The 27,600-nt window shown below is 31.2% G+C and overlaps 1 protein-coding gene across 1 annotated transcript; it reads left to right on the top strand.

The window, feature by feature from the left end:
• Positions 1 to 220: 220 nt before the first annotated feature.
• Positions 221 to 26,683, top strand: LOC134283407 (uncharacterized). The gene is made up of 12 exons (XM_062765859.1): positions 221 to 307; positions 443 to 533; positions 1,279 to 1,436; positions 1,788 to 1,934; positions 2,509 to 2,622; positions 3,313 to 3,401; positions 5,755 to 5,977; positions 9,856 to 9,963; positions 10,204 to 10,339; positions 11,322 to 11,422; positions 11,857 to 11,916; positions 26,025 to 26,683. The coding sequence occupies exons 3-12, from the start codon at positions 1,283 to 1,285 to the stop codon at positions 26,102 to 26,104; spliced, it is 1,212 nt and encodes a 403-aa protein (XP_062621843.1). The 5' UTR covers positions 221 to 307; positions 443 to 533; positions 1,279 to 1,282; the 3' UTR covers positions 26,105 to 26,683.
• Positions 26,684 to 27,600: the final 917 nt, after the last annotated feature.

A 27,600-nucleotide genomic window follows, 5' to 3' on the forward strand; every position in this document is an offset into this window, starting at 1 on the left:
AACGAAACTTTTAAATGATACATGTAGTATCCACACTCCTGTCGTGGAAAAACAAATCGAGATCGAGATTCATAAAATAGAATCCCATCACTTTAATGGTATGAGCCTGAGCTGTGAGCATCCTGAAGTTCCTCTAAGAAGGCTACTTTATCTGATCAGCGTGTGCATGAATCATTCATAACTATTCCCTCTGTTATTCTGTGTGTTGGAGCAATTTGAAGGTTTTTCAACGGAAGGTGCGTGAACGAAATATTGACTGAGGTAGGGGGACCAGACAACCTTGGCTTGGAAATTTTTCATGGCAAATGTTGGTAGCTGTTCATCAACAAATAAATTTAATTGGAAGCAAATACTATTATTATTATTATAATTATTATCATTTAGTAAAATAATGCGAAGATGAATGCTAGATTTAGGTGAAATAACATGATTCTATTTTTAGTAAAGGGAATAACCCAAAAAACGCAGACACATACACGAGGAGCCTACCAGCCTCCTAAGAATCACTTTGTCATTTTGTTTTCAAGTTGCAGGTAAGAATAAATATTTTTTTTAAACAAAATATAATGAATTCACAGTATATTTTTAAATTTTATTGTGTGCATTCAGCAGTTCAGTTTGAAACAAAGCAAAAACTTGAGAATCATGTGTGGCGGTCAGCCGGGTTCAATCGCCAGTGGCCAGGTAGCTCAGTTAATAGAGCACATGCCCGTAGTTATAGGGGGCCCGGGTTCAAATCCCAGTATAGTCCGCTGCATTTTCTCCTCTCCCGTTACACATGTATAGCAATGCCTTACTTGTTTTTAACTTGGCACACTATTTTTATTCAGAGTCAGACTCACCACAGTAAGAAGACGGTGTTTGTGAGTGTTTAAGAAAGGGAGTTAGGAACAAGAGTGTTGGGAATTGATTTGGCATAATTAAGGAAACATGTTACAATATATTAAAATTTTCACAGGTAGTTTAATAAAGGCATATTGCAAATGTGACATCATCACAGTCATGAACATCTTGTTAAATTTATTAAGCATTTACTGCATGAATGATCTTTTTTTGCTTTATTCATGCAGGTTTAACTTTTGTTAAGAAATAGCAATTTTTGCTCAAAGTATTGAAATACTTGTTGTGCAAGACCTGAAAATTGGAAGATAGGAAATGATAGTGGTAATAGTCATTTGAGACTGTAAATTAGAAAAGCAATCTTTATCAAAATAAAATAGGAATTTAAATCTGTTAAATTGCCAAATGTACTTTTTTCTATTTATTTTTACCACATAGAGATATGGTGAAACCAGTTCAAGAGACCACTACAGCTGTAGTTTGTAGAATAGGCCAGGTGCAGGGTCAACAGAAGGATGAAAATTCCATTATTAATAATGGAAAGTTAATTATGAACCAATTTGATATAGAAGGAATAAAAGAATCTTTTCGTGTTGGTATGTAGTATGTTCCTGTCTTGGAAAATTAAATCTACCGGGTAGTTGCCACTCTGTCATTTTATTATACTCATCGGTCATATTTATCTTTAGTAAGAGAATACACGTACATATACCCCAATGCAAAAAGAAGAATCAGTTTAATTAATTTAAAAGCATAAGGTATGTTCAAACAATGAAGTCATTTAGAATTGTATAACATTAAGGCAACTGTCAAACCTCTTGGTTTTGTTGATAAGACCCTAATAGCATACATGTTCATAGTACAGGTATCTTACATGTAAATTGTATAGTACAGAATTTGTTTTTATTTGTTCTTGACTAAATTTCTTTGTGTATTTTTTTTTTCAGGGAAAAGTACAAGGCCTGTCAAGAGAAATGATTTTTGTATCTTTAACCAGAGTGATCCAAAAAGAGCATGTTCACAGAAAGATCTTCAAAAAACATCTTTGGGAGCTACACAGTTGCAAAGGCTTCCAAACAATATTGATACAGTTTGTAAGAAGCATTACATTTCTCTGGTATACTGTGAAATCACAAATATTTGTGGGGATGAGGGATAATTTTTCATTGTTTTTGAAGTGCATGTATTAAGAGACCCACGGATTCATGTCCACCATGAAATGTAAAATATTACTGAAATAACTACTCAACATTTCATCATCCACGAAATTAAGTATCCTCTCTGAGTTCAGTCCTTTCTTTTATTTCATATACAGTAATACTTGGTTATAACGAAGTCACTGAGACCTATGAATTACTTAGCTATATCCATATTTTGTTAAATCATATAACTGGGGATCCTAAAAAACTTTGCTGTAACAGTGAATTCACAATATTCATGTTTGTATTAAATGAGTTTTACTGTATGTTAATTGCTTTCATGATTGACTTTAGTTATTGATAAGTTCATTTTATTTATTTATTTCTCGGTGCAAAAATCGGGCTGAGGTAAGCGTTAAGGTGGAAGCTCATGTATGTATTATATATGTTTGAAGGGATTGATCATGATCTTAGAGATGTATGATTTAAGTTTAAATTTTGAAAAATTGACTTCCTTTGTGTTTATCAGATGGAAAAGAATACTGGAGAAGAGACTTTTTCTCTAAAGAACTCAACATGCTGGGCCTGAATTGGAAACAAAGACGTTTTACGCTGGGATCATACATGCTAAAATTTTTCTTGAGTATTTTACATTTGTATTCCCTTTCATATATTATTCAATTATACTGTAATTATGCACTGGCTAAATAAAGCTTTCTAGTAAAGGGAGCTACTAGAGGTAGATTATTGTAAATCATAAACTTTTTTCTTTAAGTTTCATAAACCCTTTGCTCATTCATACAAAATGTTGCTTGAACTTTAATGATTTTCCAAAAAAAAAAAATGTATTTTATAAGTAAAATAACAACAATTGTAGCATAGCTTACAGGGCAAAATTGGACAAAATAAAGACACTTTAATTGGCAAATCTATAAAGGAATATGATAGAAATTAATGTCATTAAGAGTTATCTCTCTTATCGGAGTATCAATGAACTTTAATACTTGTGTGTTAAAATATTTTGACAGTGCACAATTACTGTAGAATTATATTTTTTAAGTTTTTAAAAACTAGTAAAATATAATTTATGGAATAACAAATGAATATAGTATTACATATATGTACAAAAATGTAATATGAAAACTTAACCAAGAATTTGAAAATGGACTTCTTACATGGATGATGAGGAAAATACACTTGTAACTGAAAGATGAATTTGCAGGTAAAATTGAAAAGTAGAAATAAATATTTTGAATCTTTTAAAATGATAAAATTTGAAATTATGTTATCTTCTCTGCATTTATACATCTATTATGATGATGATTTCTTTCAGGTGTATGGAAGTCGGGTTTCATCCAGCTACATGTAGGTGGAATCAAATGGAAGAGAAAACATTTTTTCTGCTGGATTCTGATACTTATGGTAATGATAAAATCAGATTAAAAAGGGAAAAATTCCAATGTAACTGAATATCACCAAATTTTAAGGACACCTTATTTCAGACAGGTACATATGTAATTAGTCTATAAAACAGACACAACTTTTCACTAAATTATTCCATAATTTCAATTTACCAATCTAAAAAATTTATGTGTCCAATGCTTGATGATTTTATAAATATTGTTGAAATCTCTGTTAATATAGTTCTTAATTGATAACACATATTAACACATTGCTCCTCTTCTGCTTCCATGCAACTAGCATTGTTACTCTAATTACATCATTCACATCATTGTTACATAGAGAATAATACATACCCTTTTCCATATCACATCCTGTATCAGCCCAAGATACCAATACATGTATCAGCCAAAGGGCCGAAGGCCGGAGGGCTGATATTGGTCGAGGGCTGATAAAGGATGTGATATGGAAAAGGGTATGTTTTATTATGTTTATTATAGGATTAAACGTTCTTTTTTCAGAATTTATTGATGTGTAAACTCTGCCTTTTTACTCACAAACTGAATAAAAGTGCGAAGCACTTTTATAAAGTTTGTGAGTAAAAAGGCAGAGTTTACACATCGATAAATTCTGAAAAAAGAACGTTTAATTCTTATAATTCCAATTACGAATTTTTTAAAATTATTAAAATTATTTCCCTTTGAGGCCGCCATACAATCCGTTATTTTGTACGGCGTAGGAATACTTTATGCCGAAAGAAACGTATAGGCCTACAAGATGAATATCGATAAAATCCAACCTAAATTGTCAAAACAATCAATAAATAAACTTATAAAAACTCATTGATTGTTGTTTAAGTCAACAAATATCGTAAAAACGCGTATTCTCCAGAATAACTCGTGTTTGACCATGGCCATGTTGACATAAACAACAACGTCATAACGAAAGTAGCAGACCGACGACGTCCTCGATTTGCTCTGGTTCGTTCAAAGATTTAGGGAGAATATGGGATCTGTAGGATGTAAACATATGAATCTGATGCTAAAAAGGCAAGAGTCTGAGGTACGTTTCTTTTCCCTATCACAACCATACCAACTGAGCTGATATGGAACGTCGAGAAAATGACAGCATGATCAGCGATTTTTTAAAATTCACATTCGTGATCCGACAGTGACATAAACATGATATTACCGTCTGTCAGTCCTGTTTATCTCTTTTTCATTCATTCATTTGATCATTCATTCATTTTTTTATTTCAAGTTTCTTGTAATCATAATTTAACTATAAAACGGACTAGAAGTATCTGTTTTCATTGTTTTTACAACAGTCAAGAAAGTAGTTCTGATCGAAGAATTCATCGATGTGTAAACTTTTTCTTGAATTTGTTTTCGTCCAATCAAAACACAGGGAATCAATAAATAAAATTAAGATTGGAATTATTACATTATAACAATGTAATCAGAAATCGTGTCAACATTGTCGACATTGTTACATGTATGTTGACGATGACAATATGTAATACTAAGTAAACAATGTAAAAAGGTGTAAATACCATATCATGTGAAGTGTTAACACTGTCTACATTGCGATATTGACAATATGGAATAGAATAAATCTAATTTCTGTAGAAGTATGTAAATTTATTATCTTGACTGATATGCATGAGTGTACTTTTTCCTTTTGCCAATGTTGACCCAACATAGTCTTGCTATATGGGACGGAACTTTTTGTCTCTACGCAGATAAACAGATCCCGTGATTTTGCAATTTACAATTTGAATTTTGATGGTCAAATCATAAATTTATCGCCCTTTGTTAGAAATTAAGGTGTATGATAGAGAGGAGATTGTTCTGTTTAATTTACACTTATATTGGGAATATACTTTACGCAAAAAGAATGTTGCTTAGAGTAATTACAATTTTCATAAGTGAATTATTTAGCAATTTTTTAAAATGAAATTTAGTTCAGTTTGAAACTGCAAGTTATTGAATATGTTCTGGTCTTGAAGTATGTTGAACAAGAAAGTCATTTTATCATAAATCAAGTTCATGTACAATTGTATAATTGTAGAGATACATTAAAAATCATTGTATTGGGATGGCATTCTTAGATTTTCCTCTTAATTTGGCCTTATATAAGCATATTACAGTTAAACTTTGTTATCTCAAACACTAATATTTCAAATACCATAGACATGTCAAAATGATAAGAAAGCCACTTATTCTTTAAGTATTTTACACTTGACGTCTCGAGTCATCTGATATCTTGAAATTTTTTCATTGGTCCAATTAAGTTCAAGATAACACAATTATTCTGTATCGTATATTAGGTGTGAATTGAATGTTTTTAATTTTTTTTTTTTACCAAAACAAAGGTGACTGCAAGTGCAAGTGATTGTCCTACAGAATCTGTGGGCACAGTAAAAGAAGTTGAATCCTGTCCCCTAAACAAGAAAGAACATGACGAGGCTGCAAGGAATATGAACTGCTCCAGTCTGGTGTCACTTGAGTGTGCTGATCTGGAATATCATTGTGTAGTTAATGGTTTTGGGAATGGTACTGTTGAAGTATGTGCAAAAAGGATTGTGGTCCATGAAGGTTTGCAATATTTCATTCTACTGTTTAGGTAACTTGAATCACTAGGGTGGCTATAAATTACTACAATTACACATATCTGTTTCTGTCTGTTGTCTTGCATTGTTGGTTCTTATTTGAACAATTTCAATTTTATTTCCTGAAATCATTTTTGTATATCTTTATATGGAGTTCTTTAAAGGAGATAGTCTGAAAATGGCTGCCACCCCCAGCCTCTTTAATTTGGAAAACAAGAAGCTATAATAAAAATTTTTGAAAAGAATTAAAAAAGGAATTGTGGCACTGATGGCCCTCCATAGTTTTTTTTTCGTAATTAAGATTCGACAAACATGTAGACTTTACATTTTTAGAGTTGTGAATTGTCTTTGTGTTTCATTTAGAGTGCGAAAATATAAATTCTGGAAAACAATTAGTTTACAACATCAAAGATACACACATTCATGATTTGAACTTAAGGTATTCAATGTATAACGACCGTATTTTGTACCTAATAAATCAACGGCCCAATATTTTTAATCATGGTACATTGTAGCAATTTGAAGATGTTATCAAATGAAAATGCTCCACCAAAGGAATTTACAAAATTTTGATTATTGTCTAATTAATATCACTTTGAATTTTACATTGAAGTCTATGGGCAGCGCATGTTTTTATAAGATATTGTAAAAAGAAATTTGAATTTCAAAGAAATCTCTTGGTGAAAATATGCATAAACTCCCTCTTTATTAAAATATAAAATAAAATAAACTATTTACCACAGAAATTTTGTGAAATCAATACTTTTCTTCTTTTCATTAAGGGCAGATAACTCTTCAAAAACTTGAAATGTGCGAAATGACCTTCTCCTTACATGTTATCAGTCTTGGGAATTTGGTTCATTTCACTTTTATCGTTATCTAGCAATGTGCTTTTAACTAGTTTAAAATTATTTAAAATCAGTCAAAACCCCTTCGTTATACATTGAATACCTTAAAGTCAACACAGTTGTGTTTTCAGAACTTTATGCTTGGAAGTCTGATTTACCTACTTACATATGTAAATTATGAAACTGATACAATTACAAGTTTGGATTAACAAACTTACAATATTGCATTAACAATTTTGCAAGTCTGGATTTTTGAACCTCTGTAGGGAAAGGGGGGAAGTTACACAACTGAGCACTGTGGCCCATGGCCATGGACATAGGCTTCTAGTAACTGTAGAAATAACACCTTGTCAAAAAGGAAGAAATATTTTGACATTCAAATCCCTCTATCCATCCACCCCCCCCCCCCTTGAAACTGAGGGATGGGACTAAATCAAAATTAATGTTGTTTATTAATTGTTCATTTATCCTGGATATCAAGAAGTCAAACTGCTGACATGATTAAAGAAAACGTTGAACATTAATGCTGATAGGTAAATATAATAATGGGATTAATGTACAACTTGAAAATCACTTGAATTTTAAAATTTTTTTTGAAAAATATTTTTAATAGTCAGATAGACTGATAAAAAAAGATAAATAAAGATGAGAGAGAATAAACATTTATATGTACATACAATGGGGGATTAAAAGTTCATGAGCTGTAGCTCTCCAAAAAATTATTTTGACTGACCGGAGAGCTACAGTGCCACCCATTGAAAAAAAAACTGTATACATGTATTTATTGCACATAAAAAAGTGTGTCGTTTCTCTATTTATTTCTCCGTGTTTAAAAAATGTCATCTCAAAATAATACCAATTTTGTGTTCCTTTATAATTGTTGTTTATAGTTCTCCTGATCCTTGAATTGAGATCATCAAAAATTTTGTTTCATACACTGCCACTTTGGTTTGCAAAATAATTCGGTCCAATGCACTTCCTGCAGATGTCAACAAGGAGAGTACTTGATAGAGGAGTAAGAGTAAGGAAGCTTTTTAAATCTATCTTTTTCGTGATTGAGGTAAGAATTCGGAAGAAGTAATCCAGAATTAAGCAAAACTTTTTGTGACCTTAAATATATAGTTTTTACAATTGGTGGCACTGTAACTCTCTGGTCTGTCAATATATTTTAATGAGAGCTAGAGTTCTGCAGGTAGGGTATATTAATGGACACACACCTAAATTTAACTGTTATATTGAAGTTATTAAATCAGTTTGTGAACATTTGAACAGCCGTCATCAGATGTTCCTCTAATTTCAATGATATCTGGGATGCCCCAGCATGAGTATGGCTGGGCATATACATGTAGTGTTTGTCATGTCAGTTTTCTGTCCTTCCATCTGTCTTTTCATCACACTTTGCCATTAGCTCAGTTCAAGGTTCATTTCAAAGAAACTATCCAAGATATTTTCATCAAACTTCATATGCTGATAGATATTGATGAGAGATATACAAATGCATCAACATTTTTTTACGTCGACTTTATCTATGACCTTGATCTCACTTTTCTTGAATTAGCTGATACATACTGATGAGAGCTTTCAATTGCATCACTATTCAAGATATTCCAATCAAATTTCATACACTAATAAAAATTTTTATGTTTCATTACTACATTGTAATATACATGTACCATCGACGGGGCATTCATGTACTATGGACATATTTCTAGTTTTTAAGGGGGGACTTATGTCGTTCTACGTCAAAGCAGCGTTATGTGATGTCACAATAGCGACTTTTGTTTTTACCTGTTGACTGTGATATACCGGTAGGCATAACATTGTTAATAATCAATTATGTACACAATTTACAAAATGAAAATTTAATCATCATTAATAACAATTTGATATATGGAGTTTGTTAAAATTAGAATTTTCTTCCTTTGGTTGATAATCCATAGCAATTTCAGTTGTGAATAAATACCTCGATGATATGCTGATATATAAGTGCAAAAAGATAAGATAAAATTCAGCAAAGAAAGCGGCTTCATCGCGGAAATATCTTTAATTTTATGTGTACCATTAATTGTATTTTCTGGATAAAGCTAAGAAAAAAATTAATAATGTACTTGTTCCTATATTTGCTTATTGATTTATAGTACATGTAAATTTTATTGTGTAAAGTAATCCCTAGGTTCTAAAAAGTGTTTGTTGTTGACGGGGAAATGGGGGGGGGGGGGGGGGGGGGGGCAGAATGATTGGAATGAAGAGGTGAAGAAATAATCTGTTTAAATTGTTTCTAATCAAAACCAAATACTCTTTTTTCACAAAATAGTTTTATATTCAGATTTTTGTCAGTGCTTATTTACCTTCTTTTAGTGCAGAAAGGTAATTATTTATGACACATGTAAGAAAGAAACGTGGTGATACTTACATTGTGCTCTATTATAATTTTTCATGCGAGATGTATTACTATGAATTTGCCTTCAGTTTAAAGTAAATTAAATACCTAATGAAATTTAATATGATTAGACATTTTTGGTATTTTTTTAGAGCATATTGGGGTAGAACAATAATGTCTGAAAATAATTATATATTTTTAGCATTTCACACTGTTTTTGCACATGCTCCTGTGTAAAAATAAGCATAATTATAAAGGTATTTTTTTAATACCTAGAAATTAAGAACAAGTGGTCTGGAAAAAAATGTCAAAGTTTTGAAAATTTCACACAAAGAATCTTTGGACATAGTTTCTAAGTTCTATTGTCTTATGTTTAATAGTAGTGGATTCATAGTTGCTGATTTCTAAACTAACTATTTTTTCATCCTTTTTTCTTGTTTTCAATTTATAACTTTAATATTGACAAAATTGTTGTATTGTTATACCCAGGTGACTGTTAAGACCCTTTGGTTTCTAGTTAATAATCAAAATTATGTTCACAGTCAACAATAAATAATGAGCAAAACAACTTTATTTTCACTTTTTATCATTATTTAACAGTTCAATTTCATCCATTACTAACTTACGTTTGTGTAGGATATTGCGCTGAATTTAACACACGTGGAAAGACAACTCAAATAAGTTACAGTGTGAAACCAGAAAATCCACCCAGAGAATATTATTACTCAACGGAGGCATACAAATGTAAGGATTCGACAACATATAATAAATTCCTCGTAATTTTTTTTTAATAATACATGTAAGATGAAGTTTAAATTTCAGATTGTAAAAAAAGATTTAATCATATTCATAAATAAATCCAATCTCTTGTTTCCCACCTTCTTTCAGCAATATATGAAGCTTGTAGAAATCAACATTAAAATTTTTCATTTATGAATTATAAAAACTCTTCAAAAATGTAATCCAGATTTCTTTTGTTGAAAGATCCCGAGTGTTATAAGAGTATTCTGCCAATAACGAATATACCTACACTGCTATCTACAACTGAGAATACTAATGAGCTAGCAACAACACATATCCTTGAAAATGACACCAAGCCAATGGAAGAGGGAAAACCAAAGTACAGTATTTTGAATCAAATTTTTTTATTATAAATGTATGAGTAGATCTCAACCAAACTGACACATAAAATACCTCGATAAAGAACTTTATTCAATTTAAGGTCCATTTCCTCTTCCAAGTGATATTTTTCATGGAAAAAAGGCAAACTTAAGCAATCATTATGTTAGCTGTATCTTTGAAAATTTTATGTTGCATGTAAAATGTGCTTTTATGATTAATTTGTATGTAATTTAAACCCTTATTTCCAAAAAGCCCATAATAAAGTTTAAAAATGTTTCAGAAGAAATATTTCTTTTCAACCGAATATACAGTTTTATATAAGAAATCATTATTGCACAGGACGAAAATAATTCAATTTTGTTTCAATCAATGCTAATAAAAAATTTTCCATCGCAAATATGAACAACAGAAGTTTAAAAAATGATTTATTTTTCTGTCATTAAATTACTTATTCACAATTTTGCAATAAAATTTTCCGATGTCAAACATGCAGCTCATATTGCTTCAAGGTAAAGAGGTGTAATTAAAACTCTTCTTAAGAACAATGTGATCAGTAGAGATCATTAAACTATGCGTAAGTTCCCCTGAATATAAAGTGCAATTTAATATATTGAAATCACCAGTACCTTAGTAGGGTGGTGACAACAATAGGAAATCAGATTTACAAAGAAATATCGAGGGAATTCTTTTCAAATCAATTGTCTGAATTTCAGCATGGCCAAGGTAACTTGAATGTAATGCGGTGATTAAATCCATTGTTTTTTTTTAAGTTTAATATATTTGCATCACATAATCAGTCTTTCATTTGCTCACATACCCTTTCCCCGTTCTTTCTGAAGACATATTCTTTTCCTTAATCTTTCAGTTTGTACTATATGTACATTTAAGATCTTGCTCATAATTCTTGTGTTTCTATATGAATTGCATATTTGTAACTGTTCATGGTAACATAACTAAGGAGTGAAATTGCAATTTTTTAGTAACAATTACACTTGGGTGGCAGCAGCAGTTGTTGGTGTAATTCTACCTTGTGTCACTGTTGCTGTTCTTTTCCTGCTTTGCAACAGATTGCATTGCAGAGGTAAGTTTAATTCAGTGATTTTTCAGAGGAATGTAGATATGAATTCCTGTTTTCAAAACTTTCCTTTTTCAAAAAAGGAGTATTTCTTCTTTTAAACCTCTAAGTTTTATGCATACATGTGCATGTGTTACTGATATTTATGTCCTCTGACAAAGAAGGGAGGGCATATTACTTAGGTGCTGTCTGTAAGTCAGTCTGTCTGTTGATCCAACTGTCAGTTGGTCTGTAGGTCAATCCACCAAGAGTTTTCAATTATTTTCTTCTCAGAGGAAGCAACAAAGAAAGTTAGGATTAAATAATCATTGTTTAAGTTCACATGTCTCTTAAAACTACTTGACAATATTGAAAAAAGAAAAAAAAAACTACTTTGGTTACATATACTTGGATCAAAACTGAATGCATGACCATGTGGACTTTGTCTGCAAATCTTTCAGGTGCAAGAGAAAACGTGGAAGGGGAAATGGAAGGAAGCAAAACAGATCCATTATTAAATGGTATGCTTCCTTTTTTATTAGGTATAATTTGTACATGTAATTTTAAGTCTTCATGTGACAAACATTGAAAATAAAGTAATCATTTTGTCTTATTTGTTTACTGTCACTGGATTATCTAAAGATTATTTATTTATTTTTTCTACGCAGCATTGTTAAGGCTTGAATTAGGGGGCGGGGCCTAATTTATACGGGAAAAGTTAACTGTGACGTCACACAAAAATATGACTTTTATATATTTCTCATAATACCTGAAAATGAAATTATTTGCAACTTTTAACATTATTAGCATAATAAACAACAATAAAACCTATCAATGCATTAAAAAACGTTGCTAGGTAAATCCCGTGTAGCTAGTTTTAAACAAAGCACTGATTGCGATGAACTTGTATATATGACTTCATTTTGGTAAACATGACGTATTTCATGTACTGTGAGAGGCAGATTGTGGAATTTTTTAACAATGAAAAATGCGTTTTATAATAAAACGGAATATTATTTACAGGTTTTAAATAGTCGATTAATACCAATGTAGATCCTTTGTTTAGTGCGATTATTAATAAACTTTCAAGAGAATGTATTTTATTAATTATGTCGTGTTTTTATGTACAGGTTACGTATATTTTACATCGAGATGCACCATAAAATCGTACTTTCGCAAGGGCATACACTGCATAGATCTTAATCATTTTTTGAATATAGATAAAGGATATTATCCTTAACTGGATAAGTGCTGCTGCTTTCTTTAAATCGAAGGCGTGATTTCATAAGTACACAAAATATTTGGTAAAAGTCTAATGCTTTTTGACATTGGCCTATTTACTTTAAAATTTATCTATTAAAACGCGAATTCTATTCAAAGCAGCAGCACTTTTCAGAAACTACAAAGTGTGCAGAAACATTTAATAGCTTGAATTTTCAATTTCAACTAGGGTATGCCCTTGCGATATTGAAATTTGTTAATGACCTATATTCAGTACACGTACTATGCATTCATCACGTGACTGTCCATCGATGGGATTAAACTTCATACAGTACAGAGTGGGTAATACTATGCTATTTCCATATGTATTAACGTTCTGTGATAATAAAACAGCTTAATTGAAATAAATTTAATTTAAAATAATACCCCCCTTTTTGTACATATATTTTCCGTTGATTTCTCATAGTAGGCCTTAAGGGGAGACAGGACACACGTCACATGACTATAAAGATATATTACGTCATAATCGGTGATGATATACATGTTAAACGTTGTTAAATTCAACAGTTCTTGTGTAATTTTATTCTAAAATTGTTTCTTAAACATTTAATTTTAAAAATTATTAATAAAATTTAAAAAATCTTTCCATCATTTAGATATTGTGAAGTTGCCCAATCCATACATTTGTTTCTCTTTACCCTGCAGTCTGACGTCAGTGACGTCATAGACGTAGTGTTTGAATTCTCAGTGCAGCGAGATCAAGTACAAACACCCATCATGATAAATTTTATTTCATAATAAACAGGTCACAGTCAATGTATCGTGATAAATTTCTGAAGCACATTTTTTAATACTAATACTTTTTCGTGTTTAGTAGCAGAGATTCTATCTGTTTAGATAATTTTGAATGTTTATGTTTTCGTGTGACGTCACAATTGATTTCCCGCACTCGGAAAATACAAACGTGAAGCGTTTTTTTCATGCTTACGTCTTATTCAACGATGTCCTGTGCGATATTGAGGTAAGCTTCACCTTGTGATATTTATGCAGTAAATAATTACGATGAAGGGCTGATATTCAATCATAAAATTAAAAATATTTATTGACAGAATTTTTTCCTAATGGGGTTTTTGACGTTGAAGCTGCCTTGAAAAATGTAGAAATTATCCCACCCAAATGCTATATAAAATACAAACAATTGCTTTCAGATAATTTAAACACTATGAATATACTGAAATATTTGAGTATGTAGTGTTATCTATCATATTTATCGTTTGTGCGTAAAAATTCGCATTACGGACTCCGTTATGGGCCCGTAAACATGAAGTATCTAAACTCCATACAAACTCTAAACAGGGCGGTATTTGTGGGTCGATATCTTTTAAATAAGTCAAGAAATCCCATCACAGGACCGTTTTAAAATGTTAAGTACATATTAAATTAGTAATATAAAAAAAATGAAAAAAATTCATTGACAGGAATTTTTTCAGCGAAAGGTCCTGTTCCTCCTTAACAGTGCTGCGTATTTTTCTTATTGAATATTATACAGTTATGGAATGGGTATGAGAGAAATAGCAAATTTATGGTTCCCCGAGGGAGAAAACTATTTCCCGAGGCGGCGAAGCCGACGAGGGAAATAGTTTCCTGCCGAGGGGAACCATAAATTTGCTATTTCTCGAGTTCACATTCCATAACTGTTTTATTATACCGAAACAATCATAGGCAATTTAATTTTTTTTAACCAGATATTCCGACATTTTCAAGATAAATTGCAGAAGCATAATTAAATGTTAAACAGACTGTATGATAAGTGATGCATCGTGTCCTAAAACAATTCAATAATTTTCCAATTACAAAAGTTTTTTCACTGACATTTCGAAGAATTATCGCATGTCGAAATGTTTTGACGTCATAGTTACATTGCTAATAACATGACGTCACAGACTCGAGATTCCTTGAACGCTCCGCCCACTGAACACTCTGATTGGTCAAAATTACTAATAAATATTCATTAGGGAGTAGTCCCAGGGAGTAGCTCTGATTTTCCAGGGAGTAGCTCTGAGTTTTCAGGGAGTAGTCTCCAGATGAGGGAAATTGTCTCTTCTCGGGGAAATAGATGGTTTTATGGTATTACTTTTATATAGAGTAATTACAGTAAAGGTATAATAATATTCATTGTTTTCCATTTAAATTCATATATACCATCAGATCATTAACTGAAGTAAAATTTTAATTTGTTGCATTAAATTTTTTTTATAAAAATAGAGATAGCTTTTGTGAAATTAATACTTTAGTCCAACTAAGCTGACATCCTTTTTGTAAAACTTTTTTAAATTTAATATCCTTTTGTACTTAATATGTACATTTATCTTTTAACGTTTCACATTTTCTAACTGTTTGATCTCAAGTGTGACCGAGATAGATTTTGACAAAGGCAAGGTGAAATATTGGGTAGAGTAGATTCTTAATTAACTGTTAAAATAAAGAATCAAGCCTTATTACGAAGGGGACATAGTCAAGAGAAGACAAAATTATGGTGGGTTCATTAAAATACCCTTCCCAGGAAACCACTGGGTCAAAAGAGTGTAAGCATGTTTAGGCTTTCTTATGTTGATTCCAAACAATTCTAATCTTTGCCACTTTGGATAGAGTTTGATCACCGTGGGGGTCGCATTTATTGATTGCAATAGACAGGAAAAAAACCTAAGAAATCTTTATTTTCTCAAGAACTAATTAATTAGAAAAAAAATAAAATGCAAAATGACCCTGAAGTAGCATACAAGTGTATTTATTTAATACATCAAGGCCTTTGGGGTAAGTCTGTATTAATCATATGCCAAAATATATATACATACATATTTATATTGAAGAATCTATCAAATCTGGCAAATAGTTTTTCTGTGAAAGATGGAAATCTTATCAAAAGATTATTTGATCTGTTTTGATTTAAAACTTATCAATAATGATATATCGTAAAGGAGATAGCACATCGTTAATTACTATTACAATAGACATTGGCAACTACATTTCAAATTTTTAATTAGTTTAACAGTCATAAAAATTTCATTTGAAGTCTATTTTATAATGACAGTGAGACAAGAATTTGTTTACACAACACTCAAGTACTTGCCACTTTGTCATAACTGCACAATTTGTTTTAACAAAATTGTACATAAAAATTAATTGAGGTACCATTAAATTAAGAAACTAGTACGATTTATATGCATAACACAATCCAAAAATAAAAGGGAAAATCAAAATTCCCTTTTTTGGACCCAAGGTTTACAATCTGAAATCATTTTGGTCTTAAAATCTTTATATGTGTCTTCACAAGTTCCCTTTTTGAAGATTTTGTTAAATATTTGAGGAACGTTCCTCTTTCTACACTTCAGATGCATTTGTTATGACCAGAGATTTGAGGAACGTTCCTCTCTCTGAACTTCAGATGCATTTGTTATGACCAGAGATTTGAGGAACGTTCCTCTCTCAGAACTTCAGATGCATTTGTTATGAGCAGAGATTTGAGGAACGTTCCTCTCTCTGAACTTCAGATGCATTTGTTATGAGCAGAGATTTGAGGAACGTTCCTCTCTCTGAACTTCTGGTGTATTTGTTATGAGCAGAGATTTGAGGAACGTTCCTCTCTCTGAACTTCAGGTGCATTTGTTATGACCTGAGATTTGAGGAAAGTTCCTCTCTCTGAACTTCTGGTGTATTTGTTATGACCAGACGTTTGAGGAACGTTCCTCTCTCTGAACTTCAGATGGATTTGTTATGACCAGAGATTTGAGGAACGTTCCTCTCTCTGAACTTCTGGTGTATTTGTTATGACCAGACATTTGAGGAACGTTCCTCTCTCTGAACTTCAGATGCATTTGTTATGACCAGAGATTTGAGGAACATTCCTCTCTCTAAACTAAGATGCATTTATTATCACCAGAGATTTGAGGAACGTTCCTCTCTCTGAACTTCTTGTGCATTTGGTATGACCAGAGATTTGAGGAACGTTCCTCTCTCTGAACTTCAGATGCATTTGTTATGAGCAGAGATTTGAAGAAAGCTGTACACCCAGGTACTCCCTAACGTAAAAGTGTAGATAATCCTGTTGATTTCATAAAGTCAAATTTCAAGGTTGAGACTATTCTGACACGGAAAAATAATGTCTGCTTAAAATTTGGGGAACCCTTTGCTTTACAGACATCAAACTTAGTATACTGGTACTCCCAAAGGAATAAAGACCACTACTGATTTTGGGTTACAAGGTGAAAGCACAAGGCTCAAACTGATCTAGAAATAGAAAAGTATTGTTTACTCAATATTTAAGTAACTTGGGATTCTAATGTTTGAAAAATAATTTAATGCACTAGATCTGTAGTCCTCCTAAGAAATATATGACCACTTTTGATTAGGGGGTCATAACTCGATCACAAGATCAAGTACGTGTCATTCTTGACAATTGATATTTTAGGAAATCATTTGTCAGCCAATTTTGTGAAAAGCCTCTTATTATTACAGACATTAAACTCATTGGTACCACTCCTTTAGGAGAATACATGATCACATTTTATTTTGAGGTCATTAGGTCACTTCTCTGGATATAGGAATGTATATCTGCTGAATAAAGAGTAAATGTTTATTTTTATTTTAAATTAGAAAAAAGGGCAACTGTTTGAATCGTGCAAGAGACATAAATCTACAACAAGGAATTGATCAAAAAAGTTATACCATTCCCCTGGACCCCTGCATTTACCATTATGATATAAAATTGTTGTATAAAGCAATGCTTTCTTACACTTAAACAATGCCAATTTTCTTTAACAATTGAAATTTTATTAAATGAAAAAATCTTTCAGGAAAAGTATTGTTACCCTTAGCTTTTTTAGTTTTCATCCAAGATTTATTTATGAAAAGTCAGTGCATTGACCAGTAAATACTCTATAAGTTGAACATCCATTGACATTTGAAAATCATGCATATGTCTCTACTTACTTCATCACGCACCTCAAGTTTTTGACCAAAACTAATTATATAACTTTATCACAGTATAACACAGTATAACACACAGATATATCAATGTATAAATTCGCCAATTTCGAATTCCCCTTCAAACGACAGTTGCATTTACTTGATGGCTGTTCACATGTGCAACTGCGACCCTTCCATACATATTTGAATGGAAACATGTGGTGCCACTAACTGAAGAAATGTCAATCAAAACACTGCACACTGATAATCTTTGGTGTGTTATCAGTCTTGGACACATCCATCTCTCAACCCTACCAAAATATTCACGATTTCAATTCAGAAGATTCTCATCACATCGAAAGATTGTTGAATAAAACAGGATGTTGCAGTTCTTCACAGTTAAGGATTTATCAAGGTATATATGCAAATAATATCAATTTATGAAAATTCTTTGTATGCATTGTTTGCATAAAAACTAAAATAAAATATTTTATCAGATAACTTAGTCAGAGTTGATCAATCCTGCTGAAATATAAGCTGTCAGACACTTCCAAATACCAGTAAATTAAAATGAGAAATTTCTTTTAATTTTAGACAAAATGATATGCCCTGGATTTCAATGTAAAACAAAACGAATACCCTCATGACACCACTTGCAGCAACATTTCAGAGAAATGATTAAAGTACACGTCCTAAACAAATCAAGTAAGTAGTCTTAATTTTCATTATTAGTTGGGAAAATTAGAAATTCTATGAATTCCTAATGTTATCAAATGCTGTACATGGCAGGAAATAGATTAATTATGTTGAATACAAGTAAAACATGTTTAAAGAGCAGTGCCAGGGATCGACGGATGATTTTGCATTATTATGAGCGAAATTCGTTATGAAGATAAAAATACATATTAATTAAGTCACAGGGAATAAAAGCACTTCACTGTAGCTCAATTCAACATAAGTGTGTTGGCAAAAATCGTTTTACTGTATTTTGTTATTTTTTTTATTATTCATCATTTACTTATCTCAATTTATTTATTTATTTTTTGGGGAGAGGGAGTGGGGATGGGTGGGGTCCATGCCCATACTATTTTTTTTTTTTTTGCTTCCTAACACAGGAAACTTTGATTTAGAATTTGCTCCTTAAAAAAATACGCCCTCCCCCCTTGCCACTGAACTTATCCTATATACTTTCTAAAAATATGCAAAATTTACATATTTATGTAGTGTTTTTAATTTGTATTACCGGGTATATTTTTTAATTTGTAAACTGGCATGATTTAACATGTCCATGTATTAACTATACATTATTGATAAGAGACGTACACTCTATTTTGAATTAAAGTTTTGGACAGACCTGGTATATTTTATATGCCAAGTCTGTGTCTTTTTTGCTTTTTTTAATCAAACATTAATTGATTTGATAAAGAGAACAATAGCTGTGTTTCACCTAGTTCAATCCAAAAATCATCCGTGCTTCACTAGATACTCAGGACTGTTAATTCTGATGGTTTTAGAGTAGAGCAGAACACATTCAAGGAGGCTCAAAGGAATAATCTAGTGTGTCAAATAATTAATGTGTTTAGATGAAACAGAGCCGTATAGTTTGTTTATGTATGGCCAATGCTGAAATCTTAAACTCTGAGACAATTATCGCTTCATCGGCTTCACTCAGTGGTCACTGGTCAAATGTTTATTCTTTCCCAAGATATCGTTACTTAGCTCTATTACTTGTGTGTATGAACAGGAGTACATGTACTTAATATATTGAAATCATGTGTGTTTCTTTGCTAGCAATATAGTGACCTTGTCTAATATCATACCCTGCTATAAAAACATGTTAAAAATTTACTATAAATTAGTTATCTTGAAATATTACGAAAAAAAGACACAAATTCAATAAATTAATATCCTCAATATTGTATCCTTTTAAACTATATGCTGCGGTGAGAATAATAATTAAGGATGAAATTTAAAAAACTAATTATAAAAGATTTAAACACTTTTTTGAAACAATTTACCGGGAATTTTTTTTTCTATTCTTATAAAAATTCTAGGTATGTTTTGTTGTGTTGTCAACTGCAAGGATTATGATCAAGGCTTAAGTACTCGTGTACAATTTAAAGAAAAATATATAACAAAACCTTTATCTCAAAGGGGTTTTTTGTCATTCTATATATTAATCTTTTCTGAAAAAAAAAAATAAATAATTAAATAAAAACTCACATTTTATGTATTGCATTAATTGTTTTAACAGTTTTTTTTTTAATTAATAAAAATGGAATGCAGTCCAAAAAAGAGTGAATATGAAGTTTCTTTTAGTTGTCATTCATCACTGAAAAATATATTTTATTCCAAAAAAAAAATCCAAAGGTGGCATCTTGTTTATATTCCTACATATACCTATTGTTAAGGATAAGTTAAATACTTTAACAATAACTTAAGTATATGTATTATTTAATTATAAATAAGTATTTATTATTCAGATCTTAAAAAAAAATTGTATATTAGTTATATGTATGGTCGATCGGCAGATAATGTCTTGTGTACTCAGTGTCCGGTGTCGCATAATATTCGTTCCGGGTGTTTCGCGTTCCGACCGGAACCTTAAAATCATAATATTGGTTCCGGATTTTACTGTAATATAGGTTCCGGCCATGAGTTCAATCTTCGAATCGAATTCGAGTTAGCATTACTGAGTGCATTTTCATGTATTTTTGCTACTTTGGTGTTTCGTTTCCACTTAATGACAAAAATAAGTTAGCCCGGAACCAAAAATTATGCTCATCATAAACGTTCCGGGTTGCAATTACTGAAAGATATTTCATATATTTTTGCTACTTAGTTGTTTGTTTTCCAGATTTTGACGAAGCCAAGTTAGCCCGGATAGATCTGGCATGCACTCGTTTCCCATTATGTTTTTGTATTTTAATTTATTAATATATTTGTTTTAAAAAAACGCAACTACATGTATGGGTGTTTAAAAAATTGTAAGGAAATTAAAATATTACCTAATAATTAAAGTATTTTATCGTAAATATAATTAATCTATCACATTATCATCTGATCAGGGTGGTCATGTGTGCTTACGGGGATTCGCAAGACTGCGCAATTATTCGTATCGATAGAAGCCAAGTGTGTCGTAAAACAGCGCGATGGGGGTATATGAATGTAAACAAGTTTTACACCTTCTTTTGTTTATAAAGAATCAAAATAATCAACTGGAATTTCATGGATTAATATAATATTTAAATCAGAGACATCAATAAATATATAATGTCTCTGGTAAAAAGACCGCATATTCTGACTTTAAATGTAAACATATATGTATGTCTTACGATTAAATCCTGCTGTATCGTATACGAAGGTATAAAAGAAAGAAGAAAATTAAAATTAACAGCCAATATTAAATATAAATAGAGAGTTTAATAGGGTGCCTGGTTGCCCGGAACGTTTTTTATGGCCGGAACCAATCTTACGCGGGCCGGAACGTTTATTATGGCCTGGAACCAATATTATAGGTATTTATCGTTCCGGCCGGAACGCCAAGTTACCCGGAACGTATATTATGCGACACCGGTCCCTGATAAAAAAAATAGTATTAATAAAAATACGAGTTACAGTTTCAATAGTTGATACTTCCATCATTTTATTCATATAACGGTAATTTTGTAATTATTTATTTATTAGGTTAAAGCGGAGAAAAAATACACTATTCAGTTTCATTAGAGAGGTTCATGCGCATTTTTACAACACATGCCTGATATGTATACCAATGAAATTCTTATTCTTAGAAACTCAGTATTCCAGTGTTGGTGAATGTAATTTCAAAGAGTTGAAGAAAATCTTAAATTATTTCTACATAATGAAAGCTGATAAGACCGGGGTTATATAAATTGACCTGAAGTTTTACAGATAACATAGACTTTTGACCTTGCTGCAGCTGGCTAAATTATTAAATCCCAAATGACCCACACTGCAATCCAAGATATAGAAAATCTGTGAAATTCAGAGTGCATGTTTCTGAAATTAACAATTAAATCAAAGATAGTTTCATTATCAAAGTATCTAACTTTGAAAAGGGGGAAGGGGGATGAGCAATAGCCAATCAATAAAACAAACAATTGTATAACTGTATCACTCAGTACAACATTTCTTTTAATACATGTGCATGCTAATAATTTCATAAAATATTCTAAATCAATAAAACATTTTTTAAAGGTTTTTTTGGAAATATGGATTCTTATTTCTGCTTCCTTAAGATCTGACAATTAAGTACAGGAGATGCTGTTTTCACATTATCATTATTTTTTTTTTTACAAAATAATTATGTGGAATGTTTCTTTGCATTTAATATGTACAAACCAGATTTTAGCATGAAATTCCCGAACCAGAATAATTACCGTAGTAAAGTTTTACAGTGTATATAAATTTCGTTATATTTTTTGTTTTTTAAATTTATTAAAACTATCCAAATTTTAAGGGAGTAAAATTTAAAACTCTAACAAGATCTAAATTCTCTCACTGTTTGAGTTCTGTTCTACAATGTAAATTGCTTCAATCTTCTGACTGCAGAGACATGTTTATCTATAACACGATCAAGTCATCATAGCATCAGCACTGATCTTTACTGTCCATGAAGTCACAGGGGACAGATAGTTGCCAGAGCTGATCGCCTATAGCTAGTGTTTCATGAGCATATATGATTGGCAGTGATTAATAACAATTACACTGTGAACTGGGGGCAGGAAGACATCAAGGTCTCAAAGTCTTTATCTTTAAAGTAAAGAATGATGCAGGAATTAGGGTTACTAGACAAATCCCTATTATAGAATCAATTCTTCGGTTTAAAGAAATGCACAATAGTACTACAATATAATACAAAGTGAGATTAAGAATGAAAATAGGTTCTTGTAAATTAAAGAATACATTAATAAAACCCATGAGATATTATTTGACAGCTGCATGTACTATGGAAAAGGAGAAATAAATTAAACTTTTAAAAATTTGATGACTTATATTATCATACATGTATATAAAATGTTCATTGGAGGAGTATGGGGCTTAAGACCTATATATTATTATAATTTACATTTCCAATTGTCACTTAGTTTTTAAATTAGTGTTACATGCAAGATATAAAGGAGAATGATTTTTCTCAGACATAATTTGCAAATCAGAGTTACCGGCATTACTGTAAACGTGTAACATTTGGCGGTGTGTTCTTTTTAGCGTTTTTGGCGGAAAGAAACATCCGCTAATTTAAGTACAACGCTAAATGTCTTAAACATAGAACATTAAAATGCGCTAAATCAAACCTATGCTTACTTGTTAAAATATCAATTTCCGCCAAATATTGTACACTCTAAATATAAAACATTTACAGCATTTCATTAAGATAGTATGAGAAAGATAGAAAGTGTCAATTTTGCAATATTCTTAATACAGTATGGAAATGCTTTCATAATTCTTGGGCAATTTAAAGTTCAAAATTTTAATTTAAGTTTTGCAATTTTTTTATCTACTTTTCAAGTCTATTTAATTTTTAGATGAGACACCAAAACTTGTTATTATGTACACATTGTTTCGATTATTCTAACTTTGCCTGAATCACATCTTTGATAATAGGACATGCCGCTGTACTGAATGTGAGATTTTTCCTACAGAAGATGACACCCAAGAAAATTGTTGAGGCTGTTTTACTGTGACTGATGAAAAAATGCTATGGACCTTTGGAGACCAAGGAATTGGAATCGTCTCTATTATGAAGGAAAGATTTAACCGAGAAAGAAACATGGTTGACCTTCATCAACAATTTTGGTTTAATTTCATGGTAGAAAGGAAAAATACTGTGGGTATTAACCTGTTAACCAAGACATTGTTATATGTGATCACACTGCCAATCAGTGAAAAAGCCCTTTGTGTTGATACATGAACACTGCACATTGCACATGCTTGTTCCGAAGTGAAATATTTGTTTGTTCCTGTACCTTGTTTATATTATGCTTTAAGAAAGCCTTAATTCAAAAAGTACTTTATAAAATGACAAACTGATTTTTCATATATATTTTGTAGAGTGTGTACAGATAAAAAATGTTTTTTATGAATATGTACTGCATTTCATATAAAAGAGAGAAATGTTTCCCAAATTCTTCATGTACGATAAAAACTAATATAATACCAGTATCACAAAACACATGATAATGTTAGAGAGGAACGTTCCTCTAAAGTTATTTTTAAGTGGGCTTTGTAATGTATCAACAGATATCCATTAAAAGACAGAGGAACGTTCCTCAAATGCACGGGTTGCAAGCTTCATGAGGTATACGTAGAAACACAACCATTTGTGAGAGGAACGTTCCTCAAATGTCTGGTTTAATATGATTAAGGTATAGAAATATACAAATTTGAGAGAGGAATGTTCCTCATACATGTAAGTATCATGTGTGAACAATGTTAAATTTAAGTGAGGAACTTTCCTCAAATGCCTTATGTTTGACAATTCATGAGACAACCATTTGTGAGAGGAACGTTCCTCAAATGCCTGATATTTGACAATCCTTGAGATGCCTACAGTAATATTTAAATTCAAGCAAGGAACGTTCCTCAAATGCCTGATGTTTGACCATTCATGAGATGTCTTCAGAAAAAAAGTGAATTTAAGAGAGGAACGTTTCTCAAATGTCTCATGTGTTAAGATTCTTTAAGTATTTAAAAATACACACTGTATGTACACATGTTAGAGAGGAACGTTACTCAAATGTCTGGTGATAATAAATTCATTTTAGTTTAGAGAGAGGAACGTTCCTCTAATGTCTGGTCATAACAAATGCATCTGAAGTTCAGAGAGAGGAACGTTCCTCAAATCTCTGCTCATAACAGATGCATATGAAGTTCAGAGAGAGGAACGTTCCTCAAATGTCTGGTCATAAAAAATGCATCTGAAGTGTACAGATAGAGAGAGAGAGAGGAACGTTCCTCAAATGTTTAGTGATAACAAATGCACCTGAAGTTTAGAAAGAGGAACGTTCCTCGAATCTCTGGTCATAACAAATGCATCTGAAGTGTAGAAAGAGGAACGTTCCTCAAATACTTAACAAAATCTTCAAAAAGGGAACTTGTGGAGACACATATAAGGATTTTAAGACCAAAATGACTTTAGATTGCAAACCTTGGGACAAAAAAAGGGAATTTTGATTTTCCCTTTTATTTTTGGATTGTGTTGCATATAATAATAAGAATAGAAACCCTAAATGTATTTCAAAGAACAGTATTACAAATTCAAATCTTTACAAGTTTTGTTCTTAATAAATAAAAATAGGAAGAGACCACATCAAGGGGATAAAAAGTTTAACAATGGAATGTATGGGGAAAGTCTGGAAAATTGCACGAACCTAGATTATTCTGTTCATTTACCAAATTAATATCATGATAAGGTGCAGTGTTTGTGAAATAGGAATTAATTTTTAGGAATTTTTCAAGAAAGGACTTGCTCACTTTACTTAGCATAAGTTTATGGAATTGATAAAATCTGTTTATTAAGAGAAAGATAGAGGGAAAAAAGGAAGAAAAAATTTAATATTTTCATTCATTTTGAGCTTACCTGAGCCTTATGCTCCAGTGAGTTTTCTAATCACATTTTGTCTGGCGTTCGTCTGCTGTCCATTTGTGTATATGCTTTTCATATTTTTGTCCATTCAAAAGAGCCATTGAGCAATTTTAACCAAGCTTTCCACAAAGTAATGTTGTTTAAAGGGAATTCATGTTTCATCAAATGAACAGCCACTCCATTTTTCAAGGGGAGATAATCGTAAAGTAGTGAAAAAATAATAAAGATGAAACTTATTAGTATGTGGAAGCTTTATCATGTGCAGGAAATGTAGATTCAAGTTTGTTTAATTCATGACATCCTGGGATAGAGTGGGGCTTCAATGGACGATCAAAGTTTTACATTTGAAAGGAAATATAGGAAAATCTTTTAAAATCTTTTTTACAAGAACAGCAAGGTCCTCATCGGTCATATTTATTAATATGGATTCATCCTCAGGTGATTAAGATTCAACATGACCCCAGGGTTTAGGGTAGTTAACAATTGACGCTTAAAGTTTTACATACTAGGAATATACAAGAAAAATTATTTCCTCAATGCAAAGCCATGATGGGTCCTATTCATATGGACACATTCTCAGATAGATGTAGATATGTTAAAATCATTAACCAAGGGATAGGATTAGACCACAATGAAACTTCAAAATAGGGAAAAGGTCACTGTCAGTCAAACAAATATGTAAACATTCTTAGTGTATATTAAGTTTTTTTTACACTACCTTCTTTTAAGGGTAGGTTTGTACAACTCCTGCATTTACTGAATCCATTTGTTCCTTTTTCTTAACCACAGAAATCATATGAGCGATGTCGCATATGAGCTTCTTGTTGTTTTTTCTAGGCAAGTCATCAGATGGAAGAAGAAACCAAGAAAATTCTCCGGCAGAAGATCATCCTTGTATGAATGGGATGGCAAAATGAATAATTGATTGGAAAGAAAATATGAACTCTTTAATTTCATTTAACACTAAAAGAAATTGAATTCTATTATAAGAAGATAAGTACATATTTGTTATGTGGAGCTCAAATAATTTAAGATGACAATTTTCATAATATTATGAAAGACATGTATTAGCATGCATGTATATGTATATGCCTGATTCAAGATAACGAAAATAATTTTTCTATATTGTAATATTCATAAAAACGAAACCTTTATTTATGTCTTGCAGACTTCTAATGCCTATAGGCAAGCTCACCGCAGCTTGATTTTGCTAATTTTGTAAAAGTCAAATAAAACACTTTCATGGAGATGAAAAATGTCAATTATTAAAATGACGGTATAACCATGATAATGTGAACAATTAAACAAACCAGAAGGGGATCAGAAAACCTTTATATTTACAAATTATACAATGTCCTACAGTGTCATATAATTATATAATTGTAAGTGTATTTTTGAAATGAACAATTTTATTTTGAAAATGGCACTGAATGACAAATGTTCTTTTCTTTTTTTCCTTTTCTTTTCTTTCTTTTTTTTCTTTTACAGAACTTCCTTGAACCATGTAAAAGTAAAGTGAAATAAAATTTTATTGTTATATATATGTACACTCATATAATAAAGTATTAGTTACTAGTTAGAAACTAGCATTTCTATCGGCGTCTTTAAGTTGTGTACACTTGTGATAAAAATGATGTTATCTATGAGCATTTATTGCCAAATTATTAATTTGAAATGATGACTTTTTTAATATATAAAAGTTATGTTGTAAAATCTTCTTGTCTTGTACCTATTGAAGTATTGGTAAGATTTTCACAAATATAGATTGTTTATCATGTAATATATACATATCCGTAATGTATTTTTGGAATTTTTACTAAACGCTTTTATTTTTACACAATAAAATGCAATTTGATTTATTCTATTCGAGTAAAATTTGGTAGATATTATTGATAAAGGTTCATGCAAGATGGTTGTTGTGATTTTGTACATATGCATTTACAGTATATTTTAATTGCAGATTTGTGTAAAAATCTTTTGTATTTGTAGCAATTTTTTTTTGAGTCAAGCTCGTGAATAGTATATTTAATATAAGTTTAAACGCAAGCTTTTAAAAAAGCAACGATAAACATCTTGAATATGAAAGTATCACTTGGAACCATGTGTACATAGAGATAGCTTTACTAAAGGCAATTGAGAAAACTTGCAAGTTACAGCAAATTGTATCAAAATCACTTGACATATTGTAAATAAAATAAGTTTAAATCAATACACAATAAACATCATGCATAAGCTTATGTATTAATTTGGTGTCTTTTTTTTTCCACTTGTCAATAAATAAAATCAAAATGTTACTCCAACATGTTTATTTGTGAAACTTCTTATACGAAAATAGTAACTCTGCATGTTTTTTTCCGACAAAGAGACTACGTGTGAAATTGATTCAAAATGCAACTTTTCCATGGTCTGATTT

The sequence above is a fragment of the Saccostrea cucullata genome, unplaced genomic scaffold (assembly GCF_032062105.1).
Source record: "Saccostrea cucullata isolate Sc308-1 unplaced genomic scaffold, CSIRO_AGI_Scuc_v1 ctg1726, whole genome shotgun sequence".
NCBI lineage: Eukaryota > Metazoa > Mollusca > Bivalvia > Ostreida > Ostreidae > Saccostrea > Saccostrea cuccullata.